This window comes from Gadus chalcogrammus, unplaced genomic scaffold, assembly GCF_026213295.1.
Source record: "Gadus chalcogrammus isolate NIFS_2021 unplaced genomic scaffold, NIFS_Gcha_1.0 GACHA068, whole genome shotgun sequence".
Classification (NCBI taxonomy): Eukaryota; Metazoa; Chordata; class Actinopteri; order Gadiformes; family Gadidae; genus Gadus; species Gadus chalcogrammus.
In genome coordinates, this window is record NW_026613503.1 from 36,968 (window position 1) to 50,185 (window position 13,218).

General features: G+C 50.3%; 1 protein-coding gene and 1 pseudogene across 1 annotated transcript; one reads left to right on the top strand and one right to left on the bottom strand.

Annotated features, from left to right (window-relative positions):
* Window positions 1-3,925: 3,925 nt before the first annotated feature.
* Window positions 3,926-8,144, bottom strand: LOC130378145 (uncharacterized). The gene is made up of 9 exons (XM_056585030.1): window positions 7,364-8,144; window positions 6,968-7,281; window positions 6,788-6,889; window positions 6,029-6,360; window positions 5,452-5,900; window positions 5,299-5,382; window positions 5,104-5,209; window positions 4,228-4,927; window positions 3,926-4,014 (listed from the first exon to the last, which is right to left on the bottom strand). The coding sequence occupies exons 1-9, from the start codon at window positions 7,906-7,908 to the stop codon at window positions 3,926-3,928; spliced, it is 2,721 nt and encodes a 906-aa protein (XP_056441005.1). The 5' UTR covers window positions 7,909-8,144.
* A 2,364-nt stretch (window positions 8,145-10,508) lies between these two features.
* LOC130378173 (U6 spliceosomal RNA) lies at window positions 10,509-10,601 on the top strand (annotated as a pseudogene).
* The last annotated feature ends 2,617 nt before the right edge of the window (window positions 10,602-13,218 follow it).

The window sequence follows — 13,218 nt, forward strand, 5'->3', positions numbered from 1 at the left end:
CACTCGATGCCTTGCTAACATCAATTGAATGCCACAGTCTTCATCACCTCATGACGCTGACAGCAGGGACATTCATCAACCTTTAAAGCAGTCAAGTAAAGTTCCATCAACATCTACTCATGAGCAGTGTTGGGAGTAACGCCTTACAAAAGTAATGTGATTACTGTAATGTATTACTTTTTGCGGCAATGTAAGGCATTACAAAAAAAGGTAATATTTTTCTCTGTACAAATCTCAGTAACAATGCATTTGTAATCCGAAATTAACTGGTGTTAATGTTCAATGGTGACACTGACAAAAAATCCAACTTCCAAATCAACACATGTTCAATGCTGAGACTAATTCTTTAGTAAACAAATAAACTAAACTATAAACGAATTATAAATAAACTACAAGTATTTATAATTTGTCAAAATCAAAACATTGTCACAAACACACCAACATCTACAGGGTTTTATATATATTCTATATATAATATGTGTTGAGATTGATTTGGCCATAATTATTCCTAATTAAAAATGTCACTTAATCACTAAACAAGACGATGAGACGGTCAACAATAAAGCATTTATTTATTAATACTGTAACATTGGAACATTTAAACATCAACAATAGAATATATGAACATAACAACAATGGAACATATCAACAATGGAACACAAGTTAGCCAATTGGATCAGTTAAGTATGCATTAAATGCGTCAGTGGATGTGGGTGACATGTGTTGGTCATAGAACAAACTAGTGGTGGATTCAATGATTCGTTTCCGTGACCCAGTTCGCGTGATTCAGTTCGCCACGAGGAGTCGTTCGCGAATTGTTCCTTCGTTCGTTCGTTCAGTCGAGTTTCCGGTAGCACTAACTCCCCTCACTGACTCAGCTGAGAACCGTGCAATGGGGTCCATTCCATGATGAGATTTACCGCTACCGGAAACCATTCTGAACGAACATATGATTCGTGAACGACTCCTCCACGTTCAGTCGAGTTTCCGGTGAATCTGTAAATATTCTAGAACACACGGGAGTCCTGGAGCTCTATATCTAAATATTATCATATAGCCTACACAGATATCTATATCATATAATATATATTATCACGGCCAAAAGCTGTGTGAGCCGATATTATGAATCTCAAACGACCTCGTTGGGTTCTCCGACGTTCCTGGTTCTTCAACGTCCACATCAATGTGAATACACACACTGTAACGCAAGTGTTTCTTGTCGGTTCTTTGACGTGTCTTGTATTTCCACAACGAGACTGTCGTGGGGGTTATCTGAGCCATGGTTGAGAAGGAACTTTGGTTTGACTCGCTGAAGTACATGAACTGTGACATGCCGCCGGTTGCCGCGAGGCACCATCGCCCGGCAGCGGGCAGCCGGCAGCAGGCAGCGCGCGGTTCAGTCGACTTCAGGTTGATGTGAAAGTGGAAGAGACGTCGCAGAACCCGACAAAGTCGTTTGTGATTCATAATATCGTCTGGAGGCGCACACAATATGTTATATGATATAGATATCTATGTATTATATGATATTATTTAGATATAGAGCTCCAGGACTGTAACGCAAGTGTTGTACACTTCCTTGTTAAGGCCGATACATACCTCCGGATACGGACAGTTTCGTCCGGTCCCGGAGGTGTTTCGTCTTATCTATCTATCCATCTATCCATCCATCCATCCATCTATATATATATTTTTTATTTTTATTTTGTATATACTTATATTATACTATATACCTGACATTTTTATTTTATTGTTATTGTTCCCACGAAACACCTCCGGGACCGGACGAAACTGTCCGTATCCGGAGGTATGTATCGGCCTTTATTTGGATAACCGTTCTGCTGTTGGTGTGATGGCGCATAACACGTCGGACTCTCGTCTCTGGTATTTCTACAACGAGACTCGTATTGGGGGTTATCTCAGCCAAGGTTGAGAATGAATTGGGGGGAAGGAACTTTGGCTTTGACTCCCTCAAGAACATGAACCACGACATGGAGGAGAAAGGGATTGTTGGCGGCGATGTCTCCCGCTTGAGCCCCGCTGAGGGACCACCGCCGGAGGCGGAGGTGCATAAGCGCTGCCCGGCAAAGATCCCTTTCTCCTCCTTGTCGTGGTTCATGTTCTTGAGGGAGTCAAAGCCAACACTTGCGTTACAGTCCTGGAGCTCTATATCTAAATAATATCATATAATACATAGATATCTATATCATATAACATATTGTGTGCGCCTCCAGACGATATTATGAATCACAAACGACTTTGTCGGGTTCTGCGACGTCTCTGGTTCTTCCACTTTCACATCAACCTGAAGTCGACTGAACCGGTCGCTGCCGGCTGCCCGGAAACTCGACTGAACGTGGAGGAGTCGTTCGCGATTCAGCCTAGTTTCCAGTAACGGTGAATCGCATCATGGAATGCACGCCATTGCACGGTTCTCAGCTGAGTCAGTCAGACTCAGGGGAGTTAGTGCTACCGGAAACTCGTTTGTTCGTTCAGTCGAGTTTCCAGTGAATCGAATGGTGAACGAGACGACCGAACGAACGAGGGAGACGAACCGGTTCAGTTCGTTCGTCCTAAAGACTCGGTCATTCGAACCGGTTCGCGAACGAACGAGCCAACACTAGAACAAACTGTGGAGGTCCTCTTGCAAGAACAATTGCATTGAAAAGGGTACGGCGGGTTCGGGCTGTGTGCTCAGTGTCACTGCGCACACAAGTGACCTTGGTGTGGGCGGGGTCTCCGTGTCATGGCTGTGTGTGTTTCCAGGGCTGGGGGTGGCTGAAGAGGTGGCCTGTGCTGTTCCAGTGCTGCTATCAAGCTGTAGGGACACCGCGGCCTGCAGATGACTTACTAATAACTCCAACCCTTCCACTCTCTTCTCCAGTGCACTGCATGACATGCAGGAGTAGTAGACCGGATGGATGGCAGGTGTGGATGGGGAGTAAGCCAGAAATCCAGCGGCAACTGGTCCTGGAGAAGGTGGGGGAGGGGCCAATGGAGAGCACTTGGGGGTTGAGCGGGGTAGATCCAACCAAGACACCATCGAGCAAGTGGGCCTTGTTGCCCTCAGCTCCCCAAGCTTCACCACAACAAGCCGCACCAGGGATACTGGTGCGGCCTGTCTTTGCTGCCATGAATCGTCCCCCCCAAGCTGCCCCGTCCGGGTAGCGGGGAGGGTAAACTACTCGGACCCTGTCTAACGGGGACAGGTCCTCGTAAAGGCTGATGAGCTCGTCTACCCTCCCCTCGGACAGGGCATGTTCGTTGCGCAGCCCCACTAAGGCCATGGCCAAGCGGACCACGGCCAGGTACCCTGGCTGGTTGTCTGGTCCTCGATACTCCTGCGAACACACGCTGACACGGAAAACAAGTCAGACGGACGCCACAGAGCTCAGCGTTTGATCGAGCAAGTGAGTCGCACCCACCTCAGCGGCCTGCTGAGGCTCTGGCGAGGACCGGCCGGGGGAGCGGGGCTCGGGGGGATCGGTCGGACGGGATGGCTCGGGCGCGGGTGCGTCAGCCGGATGCCCTGACCGCGGGTCCGTCCGAGAAGCAGTGAACTCGCCAGGCACGTGGAGGGTGAGGTCCTCCAACTCCTGCCGGCCCTCGGCGAGCTCGTCGTCCTCCTCGGTAGGACGTGGAACCGCGTCCGGAACGTCAGGGTCCAAGCTGACGTCTGGGAGTACAGGTACTCGATGCCGATGAGTTCCCCTGAAGCACAAGGGCATCGTCACTCAATCCGGTACAAACATCGCTCGGCGCGGACACGTGTAAGCGTGGTGACGGCGGCTCAAACGTTCTTACCCGTGTACTCCCTGGGCTTGGTGTAGTCCCTGACCAAACTCGAGCCAAGCACCCGTTGGCTGAGCCGGTCAAGGGAGTGCTGCAGGGGGCCACTGTGGGTGCGGAGCAGTGGACGACCCTCCTAGGCCGCGGACGCCGCCCTGTCCTCGTTCCATCTCATCAACCCCTCCAGGAGAAAAGCCTGGAAGTGCCACGGGTTGGCACTTTCTCCTGAGGAGGAACACGGACGCGTTTAGCGGTTTAGTCAGCGCTCACAACGTGAACGACAACGAGGGCGGCGGCAGTGAAAGATAGACACGACGGTGAAACCCGTGGTTTACCTGGAATGAAGCGGTTGAGATTAAGATGGAACGACTCCAGGGACGTGGAGCCGCACGCACAACGGTACGTCGGCAGGCTGATCCCCCCCCTTGGTCAGCCTGCCTGTCTCCGTGTACAGCTCCACGCCCGGCGGGTCCTGGATGCACCAGAGGTGCCGTCGCTGCTCCGCACGGATTGCCTGGATGCGGTCCCGGTCCAGCAGGGGAATCCCCATGGTGTCTCGCCCGTTGGCACCGCCGAAGGTTTGGAGGAGGTCATCGATCAGCCGCTCTGTCGCCGCAGCTCCACGCGTGCGGCGACGGCAATGGAGAGCCATCTCCCTGCGGCTGACGTGCCTCCACACTCCGGCGTCGGACGAGAAGGTCAGCCTCTGCGCCTCTAGCGTCCTCCTCTTAGCGTTCAGCAACCGGGCTGTGTCCTCTGGGTCCCACAGGAAGATACAGGCAGACAGCTGCTGCAGGAAGGGCTTGTACAGCTGGTGGCTCTCGGTTGTGACACCTGATGAGTAGCGTCGCATCAGGTGCCAAATGTCCAACCGGACCACCAGCTTGTCCCACTCCTGGAACGCAGCAGCTGCCTTGGACCCCCCGTGGGACGAACAGCAGTCCCGGTCGACATCGAGGACGCGAGGCTGCGCTACCCCAGCGTCCCGGTACCGCCGCATTAACCCCGCGGCCATGGGCAACAGGCAACCCCCCTCGGTGGCCGTGAGCACGGACATTAGCACCTGCCCGTGCTCGTTGCCCACGTTGGTCGCCCAGGCTGCGGTATGGGCGGCGGCACCGGCGAGCTTCCGGGTCACCTGTTTGAAGGCGAGGCGACAGACACAGACACAGACACAGACACACACACACACACACACACACACACACACACACACACACACACACGTCAATAAGGCTGCACGCACGTCGCAAGTCAATAGGGCTGCACGCACGTTGCAAGAGAGTAACGCTCGTGCTCCGACACCACATTCACCTTCTTGGTCGAATCCATCTTCAAGATGGATCCAAAGACTGAGGTGACCCGGGCCTTCACGTCCTCCAGGCGAGACAGGATGCGATGGTTTCGATGGTGGGGTGCACTGGCGCACGACACCCGTCGACGTGAAGGGCTCCATGACGCTGAGGTAGTGTATGGACCGCCGCATCCAGGCCTCTGTGTGTGCCTCACAGAGTTTTTTTTTGCAGCTGCGTGGCGCTGTTCCCCCGAGTACGCTCACGCAGCTGGATGATGACCCGCCGGTCGCAGGCAAGCCTACAGGGGAGCGCACGTGTTACAGAAGAGCCACACGCAGACACCGACAGTTTTCAGACAGCTACTTACTTGTAGGTGAGGATCGCCGGGAAGAGGGCGCGATGCCCCTCTCCCAGCTGCCTCACGACCTCCTGCGACCAGGCGGCTACCTTCCTCCGACACCGACGGCACTCCAGGTACTCCAGGTACTCGGTGGCCATCAAGTACCAGCCGTCGATGTCCAAGACCTTCCGGATGGTCTTGTACATCCCACACTTGGTGAGATGTTTCTGGCAGCATGTCGGCCGGGGACCCCACATGTGCAGGGGCGCCCAGAGGAACAACCGACACGCGAAGAAGGCAGCCGCCGAGGCGGGTGGCTGAGTATAGTTCAGCCGGGGCTGGGGGGGGTCCCACCACAGCTTGAGGTCCGTGGTTAGCTTGAGGGACCCCCCGCTGGTCTGCTGGAACAGCGCCCGGCCGATCCACTCCTGCTCTGCCCCGGTGAGGGCTGTCCGCCAGCCCTCAGGCAACCGGGTCTGTGAGGAAGATGAAGACAACACAGACAAACACACCGTGAGGAGGGCGAGTCGCTGCTGCGTACGCAGTCTGACGGTCGTCTCCACCGAGTCGTGTGTCTGTGAGTACGACGGGCGTGTGTCTGTACCTCAGCCCGAGCAGGAGCGGGCGTTGCCGGCTGCTCCACGTCGCCCGTCGTCGTCGTCTTCCTCCTCTTCTTCTTCGGCTCCGGCGCCAGGGTGGCCTCCCCGCACGGCGTCTCCTCCACGGAGACGCCACGAGGCTCCACCCTGGTCTGCGCCGGAGCCCGAGCAGGAAGCCCGACCGTCGGTGGAGCAGCCGCAACTTGTGGTGGTGGTGGTGGTGGTGGTGGTGGTGGTGGTGGTGGTGGTGGTGGTGGGGTGGAGGACGGTGCCGGGGGAGGTGGAGTCGGAGGCGTCACCAGCGGGAGCGGGAGGGCCTGAAGGACCTGTACGCCAGCTTCAGACACGGTCACGCACAACCAAATGGCATCAGCACAATGAGAGTGACGGGGCATCACACGGGCAAGCGAGACTAAGTGAGTCTGAGCATTCATGACGTGCAGCATGCCGTTGATTAGATAAAATGGTTTAGTGCTACAAGGCGAACGTTAAGAGGTGTGCTACAAGGCGACTGTTAGTTACAAGGCGAGGTTTGCTAGACTGGGAGTTTAATCAAATCCACATTACCACCACGTGAGAGAGGACGGCGCGTCTACCACCTACAAAGACGGCTACATCACCTGATAAACCTACCTTTATCCTTCAGGCATCAGCTTTAGCGACCAGCAAATTAAAAAGTTACAGTTAATACAAACATACTGACTCAAGAATAGATATTCAAGGCCAATGTTACAGTGCGACACGTCCGGTGTGGTGCCAGTTACCCATTTCTACATCAGTGACCATCCGGACCAGCTCCTCGTCCGTCACCTCTGTGGTGGGGGGCGGCGGAACCGAGGGGCGCTGGTCTCTGACGGAAGACACCGCTATGGGGGGGGGCAACGGTCAGTAAATCGTATACACTCAACCTCTGTTGTGTGAAAGAGAAAGAAAGAGCTACCGACCTGGAGCTGCAGGCCGTGCTGGTGGGCTCATCAGTCTCCTGATCTGGGCCTGCAGCTCCCTGGGGCCCATCGGACGCCCGCGCACAAGGGCCGAGAAATTGGGAGCGGTCGGCTTGCGGGGCGGCAGCACGGTTGAAGCAGCGGCCTGGCTGGTGGTGGTGCTGGGGCCGCTGCTGGTGCTGCTGCTGGCGGGCGGAGGGGGTGTAGCAGCCGCCTCCGCCGACCGCTCCTTGTCTCGGCCCAAGAAGTACTGAATGGCGGCGTCCATGGAGCTCCCAGGCTGCGGTGTCTTCCGTCGTAGCCACTTGACGTATCTGCAAGACAATGATCGAAAATCAAAAAATATAAACATGTCACAGCACCGTCTCCACTGCCCTTCACCACAATATGACTTACTCCTGACGGTCCTTGTCCTTGGATTCGTACAGGTCCTTCAGGGTGTCCTCCTTGAACAGCCCGAAGCCAACAAGCGCCTCGCCCCCCCGCCCGGGCAGAGTGGCGCGAGCCCGGGCCTCCTCCTGCGCCCGGCGGAACTTGAGGTGCTCCGCAAAAGCGGGGTGGGCGCAGGAGTAGCGGGCGAGGCTGTCCTTGTTGGCCATGAACGGGCTGTCCAAGGCACTCGTCTCCCGCTCCCGCTGGTGACTGGCGACCAGGTGACAGGCGTAGCCCGCGTCGTTCTCCAGGAGCCACCGGAAGGTCTGACCCCGGTACTTGCCAGGCTGGATGCTGTGGCAGCCCAGCACCAGCATGGGGTTCCCGGGGTCACCACCCTCGGAGACGACGCGGGCTCGGGCCTCCTTCTCCACCTCCTCCGGCCTCTTGGCGCTGGCGGGAGCCTGGGTCCCGCGTGGCCCCATGGCGGCGGTGAAGGCCGCCGCCGCATCAGAGGCCCGCAGGACCAACTGATGCGACGGCGTCATCCTTAAATTTGCAAAAGACATCTACAATGACAACAAATGACACGACACAGCATTAAACGAGCATTGCATTAAACGTGCATTACAGTTTACTACCTTAAAGTGACTTTTATGTTCATGGATGCTTACAGGAAAGATAACAGAAGGTTTGAAAGGTTGGAATGCTAATCGCCGCGCCACCAGTTTCAATGCGAATCGCGACTCACCGTAATTTCAACATTAATTTTAACATATTTATAATTCGAAATTCGTCCCAGCATTTATACCACATACACACTAGGGTCTATAGCAGGGGTGCCCAACCAGTCGATCGCGGTCTACCAGTAGATCGCCGACAGATCCCAAGTCGATCGCGAAGGGGTGAAGAAAAAACATTTTTTTTTTTTTTTTTTTTTTCTAATGAAATTAAATTTGCGCGGTAGCATATACGCGCGGTAGCGCATGTGCTGTTAACAGCAGTTGAAAGCCGTCAACAGTAGTTACACACTCCTAAACGTTGGCATGGCTGAGGGGAAACAAGCTAAGACCTACCATTTTCACCCTGAGTGGGAGGAAGATTATTGATTATCGTTGAGAAGGTGCCGTGCGCAGACGGAATGAAACCCCCATTGAAGTCTGTAGGTTCACGATACAACAACCCCCCCCCCCCCCCCCCCCCCGTCAACAACAACCCCCCCGTCAACAATTGATTGTTCTCTACCCCCCCCCCGGCTTGAAGGTAGGTTTGCTGGTAGATCTCGGGAGGTTGGCTACTTGAAAAGTAGATCTTGGGTCAAAAAAGGTTGGGCACCCCTGGTCTATAGCATATAACCGAGTCTTCCTCTAACATTTTAACGCATTTTTCACGATTTACCAGTACTCGTTTTCAAGGCTAACTCCCGCGCAATCCGTTTGAATGGCAATCGCGACTCTCCGTAATTTCAACATTAATTTTTACATATTTATAATTCGAAATTCGTCCCAGCCTTTATACCACATACACACTAGGGTCTATAGCATATAACCGAGTCTTCCTCTAACATTTTAACGCATTTTTCACGGTTTACCAGCTCTCGTTTTCAAGGCTAATCGCCACATCCTACCTTATCACCGACTGCAGAGATAATGGCTGACACACGTGGAAGGTTTTCCTGGAGTTGATGCTGATGCGGGTTGCTGATTGGGCGAAGGTCAACGCGGAAAGTCCAAGGACTTAATGCTGATTGGGCGAAGGTCAACATGGAAAAGTCCAAGGACTTAATGCTGATTGGGTGAAGGTCAACGCGGAAGGTCCACGATTGGCTGAGAGACAGAGAGCATCGCTGGGCAGATAGCGCAAGGATAACACGCAAATTCGTGAAGCGTTCTATCTTTTAAGTTTTAATTCAAAGTTTCGGAGTTCTAGCCAACTTCCTTCGTAAAAATACTTGGAAAATGTTGTGAACATTTTGTGAAAATTGGTGAAAAGTGTGGAATCCCCACAGAAAGTGTCTAGGATCACGTTTTAGGCCATTTTGAGTCGTTTGGTGGTGGTCTGTGGTGCATTTTTTTGGACATTCATATATATTCTTTTTTTTTTTTTTCAAATTTGAAATTTGAAAATTCATTAATTTTTTGTTTTTGTTTTTTTTAACCCTTTTTTTGCTGGGCTCGTTCCGATCCTGAATCTGCATGAATTATGCTTCTAGACCCTTCCTAGGCCGAGAAAATAACTTAAAACCGATAAAATTGCATTTTTTTTTGTTTTTTTTAACCTTTTTTTTGCTGGGCTCGTTCCGATCCTGAATCTGCAGGAATTATGCTTCTAGACCCTTCCTAGGCCGAGAAAATAACTTAAAACCGATAAAATTGCATTTTTTTTGTTTTTTTAACCTTTTTTTTGCTGGGCTCGTTCCGATCCTGAATCTGCAGGAATTATGCTTCTAGACCCTTCCTAGGCCGAGAAAATAACTTAAAACCGATAAAATTGCATTTTTTTTTTTTTATACCTTTTTTTTGCTGGGCTCGTTCCGATCCTGAACATTATTCGAGAGCGCCCCCTATTGGACATAAAGTATAACTTAGCAACCGTTAAGTAAATACGATCTCATTCTAAATAAATACAAAACGGTTACCATACCAAGGTCAAGACCCCCCTCCCCACACCACGCTCTACAGACATTATTCAAGAGCGCCACCTATTGGACAAGGATGCAATTCAGGTCTATAAGTAACAAGACAAGAAAATAAAATTCACAATAAGTGCTTTTGGTCTGTCATATTTTGCATATAGTATTGTAATAATAATTATAACACAATAAAGGGTTCTCGTCTTCATTTCCGACGAGAACGGCAGGTCAAAAGCGTTGATTTCACGGGGATTCGATCCAACGCTTTTGGTGTCTCTTTTTTGCTGGGTCGTAAAAAAAAAAGTTCTTTATCGACGCGATGAGTGAGGTGGGTTTTTTCCTCTTTTCTGTCGGATAAATAAAGATAAGAACGTTTCTCAGCCACGTTATCTTTTGCGCCATCTGTCCATCGAAGCTTTCTGTTTCTCAGCAACCGCAAATCGTCCAACGTAGGAATCGTCTGTTGTAGCTCCACCAGCAGATAGCGTTTGGTGTCTGAGCAGAGGTACATAGCTAACTGAGGATTAGGCAGTATTTGTGTTACTTCGGTATCACATCTACTAAAATTGGAACGATACAGAGAAGATTAGCATGGCCCCTGCCATGCTAAAGGAAGGTTACCGTTCTTCTCTATGGGGGTCCGGCCCGCGGCGCAGCCGCGGGACGGTCCCCTTTGGCGCCCCCTTTCGGCCGCCGCTCCTCGGGCCGGTCCCGGCCCCGGCGGGCACCTCGGACCGGGAATTCGTCCGGTCCAACCGGTCGAACCGACGGTTCGGGGTCGGAATTGGAACGCACCGTCTGCTTTGAGCAGAGGCCGAAATCGGAACGATCGGAACGAAACGGAACGAAACGGAACGCACAGGGGTCAGGTCGGGACACGGGTGGAAACGCCCATGTCGAGGGACCGGTGCGGTGCAGTTATAAACAAGCGTTGTCTAATTCAACCTGTGTCCGTTAAACAAGCGTTTGTCTGATTCAACCTGTGTCCGTTATTGCAATACATCGCTTGTTTATCAAAGAAGGCTTTATTTTCAATGCATTGCTTTAACTGCACTCGTTGTGAATGCTAACCGCCCCGCCACCACTTTCAATGGGGATCGCTATTCCGTAATTTCAACATTAAGTTTAACATATTTATAATTCGAAATTCGTCCCAGCATTTATACCACATACACACTAGGGTCTATAGCATATAACCGAGTCGTCCTCTCACATTTTAATGCATTTCTCAAGATTTAACAGCACTCGTTGTGAATGCTAACCGCCGCGCCACCACTTTCAATGGGGATCGCTACTCCGTAATTTCAACATTAAGTTTAACATATTTATAATTCGAAATTCCTCCCAGCATTTATACCACATACACACTAGGGTCTATTTTGGCCCAGTAAATGAAACAGACCAATCAGACAGGAGTGGTTTTTCCGCGAGGGCGGGGGAGCAAGTGAAACAAGTGAAACACAGGTGTAGAGCACAACAACATTCCGGTGGCGCAAGGATGACACGCAAATTCGTGAAGCGTTCTATCTTTTAAGTTTTAATTCAAAGTTTCGGAGTTCTAGCCAACTTCCTTCGTATAGCTGCCATTGACCCCCCCCATTTAAAGGTTCATTTTGGTACGGTAAATATGAAGCAGAAGGGAATTTGGCGCCCCTAGTGGCAACATTTTTTAACATTGGAAAACACCTAAAAGCGTTGCCATGGGAACAGGGAGAGAGGCGTGGGAATATAAACCCTATGGAGTGGTAGCTATGGATCAGGGCTAAGTCTGTGCCAAGTTCTGGCCACCTGGTGGCTTGTTTTGGTATAGAAAATCGCATTTGAAGTTTTTCACTAAACGCGGGGAAAAAGGGGTGTTACCAATATTTTCTTTTGAAGAAAATTGGTGTGGAAGGTTTTCCAGGCTCCTTCTACATGTGTGGGCATTTTTGGAGTTGTAGCTCACTTCCTTCACATAGCTGCCGTTGACCCCAATGTAAAAATACTTGGAAAATGTTGTGAACATTTTGTGAAAATTGGTGAAAAGTGTGGAATCCCCACAGAAAGTGTCTAGGATCACGTTTTAGGCCATTTTGAGTCGTTTGGTGGTGGTCTGTGGTGCATTTTTTTGGACATTCATATATATTCTTTTTTTTTTTTTCAAATTTGAAAATTTAAAATTCATTAATTTTTTGTTTTTGTTTTTTTTAACCCTTTTTTTGCTGGGCTCGTTCCGATCCTGAATCTGCAGACAGAGGGGTGATAGGACGTTAAAGGGTATAGGATTAGAGAGAGCGAGATGAGGTTGGAGGTTAGGAAGTTTTCAGATGGATTTCTCGTTGGTGCTCCACGGTTGTTTTTTTTTAGGATAGGATAGATTTATCGTTGGTACTTCTCGGTTGGTTTTAGGAAAGGATAGATTTCTTATCGTTCGGTTGGTGTTTAAGATGGGAAAGATTTTCCATTGATGTTGCTCGGTTGGATTTAAGATAGGATAGATTTATCGTTAGTGCTTCTCGGTTGGTTTTAAGGCAGGATAGATTTCTCATCGTTCAAGTTTTCCAGGTTGGTATTTGTTTGTTCCTTTTTTAAGGTTGGTGTGGGGTCAAAGACAACTTGGGTTCAAAAAAGACCAGATGGTCCGAGGGCTCTGGCAGGGTTGGGAAAATTGAAATATCTTATGGATCTCCCCACGTCGTCCGACGACTTCGCAGTTAGGATAGAGATCCAAGGCAAGGCACTGGCCGGCGCTTGTTATTCATGGTCTTAATGTCCTCATATGCTTTGACCCGTTCTTTAGAATGAGCTTTGGATTTTTCCAGGTTGATGCGTTATTCGTATTGTAGTTTGGTTATTTAATATTGGAATTTATTCAATGTTTTTTTGTGCGGCAGATTTAATTTTTTTCAGGTTGATGCGTTAATCGTATTGTAATTTGGTTATTTAATATTGGAATTTATTCAATGTTTTTTTGTGCGGCAGATTTAATTTTTTGTTTTAAAGTTGTGGTTTATATTATTTTGAAGAATCCCTTCAAGAATTGCAGGACATGTCATCAGTTGTGGTCCTCAGGATCATCGAGTGTTTCGGCCGTTATCACAAGACACTCTCACCCGAGGGAGGCCCTCCCGAGGTCGATCAACTCCCGGGAATGTCCTATAACTCCTCAAGAACTTCTTCCTTTTTATAAGGTTTGTTTGGTTGGTGTTAAAATAGGGAAGATTTTTCCTTTTAGTGTTACTCGGTTGGTCTTTAGGAGAGGGTAGAT